Below are 3,724 nucleotides of genomic sequence, written 5' to 3'. Positions count from 1 at the left end.
AACATTTGGGTCCACCTAAAACTCTTATGTTGAAATCCAGTCCCCAGTGTGATAGTATTAGGAGGTGGGGACTTTGGGAGGTGATGAGGTCATGAGGGTAGAGTCCTCATGATGAGTTTAGCGCTGTTATAAAATATTACCCCACAGGGCTCCCTCAACCTCTTCTACCCTGTGAGGACACAGTGAGAAGATGGGTGCCTACAAAGTGGGAAGTGGACTAGACACCACACCTGCTAGCACCTGGATCTTAGACATCTCAGCTTCCAGAACTGGTAGAAATCAGTTTCTGTTGATTATGAGCCATCCCATTCATGATTGTCTGTTTTAGCTGCCTGAACTAAGATACCTGACTTTAATTTCTCATCTGGGTCAGGCACATTGTCGGAAAACACTTAATAGATATTTTCTGGATGAATTGACGTGTCTTAGAATCGCTGCCAAAACTGCATTAGAGAATGTAACACAGCGTAGTGTGGGCATGTGGTCTGGGTTCAATAGTTGCTTCCATCATATACATGTCATTGTGATAGAATTAACCTACCATAAAATTTACCATTCGAAAGCATACAATTCGGTGATTTTTAATATATTCACAAGGTTGCGCAGCCATCACCACCATCTCATTTCAGAACATCTTCATCACCCTAAAAAGAAACCTTGTAATCAGTGTTAATCATTCCTTGATTCCTTCCCCTTGGTCTAACAAACGCACAACTCCTTTCTGCCTCTGTGGATTTATCTATTTTGGACACTGCATTTAAGTTGGATAGTCCCATATGTAGCCTTTTGTGTCAGGTTTCTTTCACTAAGCATGATGTTTTCAAGGCTCATGAATATTGTGGCATTTATCAGTACACCATTCCTTTTTTCTTCTCTTTTTTGAATTGTTTAAAAATCTAATGCCAGTATAGTTAGCACAGTGTTATATTAGTTTCAAGTGTACAATGTAGTGATTCAACACTTCCATACATCACGCAGTGCTCATCACCACAAGTGCCCTCCTTAATCCCCATCACCTATTTCATCCATCTTCCCACCACCTCTCCTCTGCTGACCATAAGCGTGTTCTCTATCATTAAGAGTCTGTTTCTTGAGCAGCACCAGATCCAAGATGGCGGCCAGCAGGAGGCTGATGAAGGAGCTTGAAGAAATCCGCAAATGTGGAATGAAAAACTTCCGTAACATCCAGGTTGATGAAGCTAATTTATTGACTTGGCAAGGGCTTATTGTTCCTGACAACCCTCCATATGATAAGGGGACCTTCAGAATCGAAATCAACTTTCCAGCAGAGTACCCATTCAAACCACCGAAGATCACATTTAAAACAAAGATCTATCATCCGAACATTGATGAAAAGGGGCAGGTCTGTCTGCCAGTAATTAGTGCTGAAAACTGGAAGCCAGCAACCAAAACCGACCAAGTAATCCAGTCCCTCATAGCACTGGTGAACGACCCCCAGCCCGAGCACCCACTTCGGGCTGACCTAGCTGAAGAATACTCTAAGGACCGTAAAAAATTCTGTAAGAACGCTGAAGAGTTTACAAAGAAATACGGGGAGAAGCGACCTGTGGACTAAACTCTGCCACCACTGATTCCAGCGAGCGTGAGCGGAGACCCCGAGCAGCGCATTCAGACACCCCGCAAAGCAGGACTCTGTGGAAAATTGACACGTGCCGCCGCCTGGCGTTTGCTTGTGGCAGTTACTAACTTTCTACAGTTTTCTTAATCAAAAGTGGTCTAGGTAACCTGTAAAGAAAGGATTAAAAATTTAAGATGTTCTAGTTCTGCTTTCTTTGTTTTAAAAATCACTGCTTCAATCTACTTTAAAATAATGGTGTTTCTTTTCTTGTCCAAATTGATCCAAAACCTTCAATTTACACTTAGCCCTTAAGGTTAAAACAAACAAAAAGGTTGCAGTTACCTTTCTTCCCCTGCCCTTACAATTCCCACTTTCTTGCACTTGGTTTGTTTTTCACTTATTCACTTCTCCCAGACCCAGGGCTATCTCTTCCGCAAAGGAGGAAAAAATGCTCCTGGCAATTCTGGTGGCTTCTCTACTCCCATGTTGCACTGCCCTGTGTGGGAGTTTGTTCAAATTCTCCTGGCTCCAATTTATAACATCCTTTTAAAAAATATTAAAAACAAGCAAACCACCACTCACAACCCCCACCCCCACCCCCACCAAAAAAAAAAAAAAAAATGCAGCCGTGAAAAGGGAGGCCCAGTTCTTATGTAAAAATCTGGCCGGTATTAACCACAATAACGTTGATTAAATGGGCAAGCCCTGATGTCTGTGTGCCTGATTGAACTTCAGCCTGGCCTGGCCTGCTTGGGAAACCCAGGTCTGGGCCAACCCCAGAGGAGGGCCTGCCAACCAGAGGATGCTGTGCACTTGTGTGAGGAATTTCTTGCCAGAGAGGCTCCTGAGGCCAAAGGTTGATGCTCTTCCCTGCAGCCACTGTACAAGATGTGCTGGTCACTGCAGACAACTCTGAAGCCAGGATGTCCATGTGAAATTCCACGCTCACCTGTTACTGAGCTCGCTCTCCCAGCTCCCCAGGGCAGCGCAGCCCCACCGCGACCCTCCCTCGGCACAGTTTGGCCCTTTGCGGGGTTGGAATTGGCGGGACTTGGCTGTAGCCAGCAGCAGTCTGGGGGTGCCGGCGCCCTGCTGGCCCCTTCCTTCGGAACAGCCGCCCAGCCCAGGAGCAAGACGGCCTTCCCTCTCCCTCTGGACTCACAGCCTTTGCAGAGTCAAGCTCCACTTGAAGCTCACTCAGTAATATCCTTTACATGTGTTTTATATTGTTTTGACTGCCTTTTTTTGTAGAAATAAAAATTGACCTTAGAATTTATCATCAAAAAAAAAAAAAAAAAAAAAAAGAGTCTGTTTCTTGGTTTGTCTCTTTTTTTCTTTGTTTCTTTGTTTTATTTCTTAAATTCTACACATGGAATCATATGGTATTTGTCTTTCTCTGACTAACTTATTTCACTAAGCATCATACTCTCTAGCTCCATCTATGTTGTTGCAAATGGTGAGATTTCATTCCTTTTTATGGCTAAATAATATTCAATTGTGTGTGTATATATCACAGTTTCTTTATCCATTCATCTGTCAGTGGACACTTGGGCTGCTTCCATAATTTGGCCGTTGTAAATAATGCTGCTATAAACATAGTGGTGTCTATTTCCTTTCAAAATAGTGTTTTGGGGGCAGCTCAGGTGGCTCAATCAGTGGTTTAGCATCACCTTCAGCCCAGGGTGTGATCCTGGAGACCCAGGATCGAGTCCCACGTCCGGCTTCCTGCATGGAGCCTGCTTCTCCCTCTGCCTGTGTCTCTGCCTCTCTCTCTCTCTCTCTCTCTCTCTCTGTGTCTCTCATGAATAAGTAAATAAAATCTTTAAAAAAATAGTGTTTTTTTGGGGGGGGGGGCGGGAAAATACCCAGTAGTGTGATCACTGGATTGTAGTAGTTCTATTTATTTTTTAAAGATTTATGTATTTATTTGAGAGAGAGATTAAGAGCACATGACTGTCAGGGAGGAGCAGAAGGAGAGGGAGAAGCAAACTCCCCACTGAGCGTGTAGCCTAATGTGGGGCTTGATTCCCACAACCCTGAGATTATGACCTGAGCTGAAACTAAGAGTCAGACATTTAACTGACCAGGTCACCCAGGCACCCCAGTAATTCTATTTTTAATTTTTTGAGAAACCTTCATAATGCT

General features: G+C 43.9%; 1 protein-coding gene across 1 annotated transcript; it reads left to right on the top strand.

Annotated features, from left to right (window-relative positions):
• Window positions 1–1,099: 1,099 nt before the first annotated feature.
• Window positions 1,100–2,855, top strand: LOC121472898 (ubiquitin-conjugating enzyme E2 L3). Its single transcript, XM_041724531.1, has one exon. The coding sequence runs from the start codon at window positions 1,112–1,114 to the stop codon at window positions 1,574–1,576; it is 465 nt and encodes a 154-aa protein (XP_041580465.1). The 5' UTR covers window positions 1,100–1,111; the 3' UTR covers window positions 1,577–2,855.
• The last annotated feature ends 869 nt before the right edge of the window (window positions 2,856–3,724 follow it).

The sequence above is a fragment of the Vulpes lagopus genome, chromosome 12, assembly GCF_018345385.1.
Source record: "Vulpes lagopus strain Blue_001 chromosome 12, ASM1834538v1, whole genome shotgun sequence".
NCBI lineage: Eukaryota > Metazoa > Chordata > Mammalia > Carnivora > Canidae > Vulpes > Vulpes lagopus.
Note: the sequence above shows the minus strand (reverse complement) of the source record. Positions and strands in the feature narration are given on the sequence as shown.

Bases quoted from the DNA above. Each gene is read 5' to 3' on its own strand.
- LOC121472898 (XM_041724531.1), top strand. From the start codon at position 1,112: ATGGCGGCCAGCAGGAGGCTGATGAAGGAGCTTGAAGAAATCCGCAAA.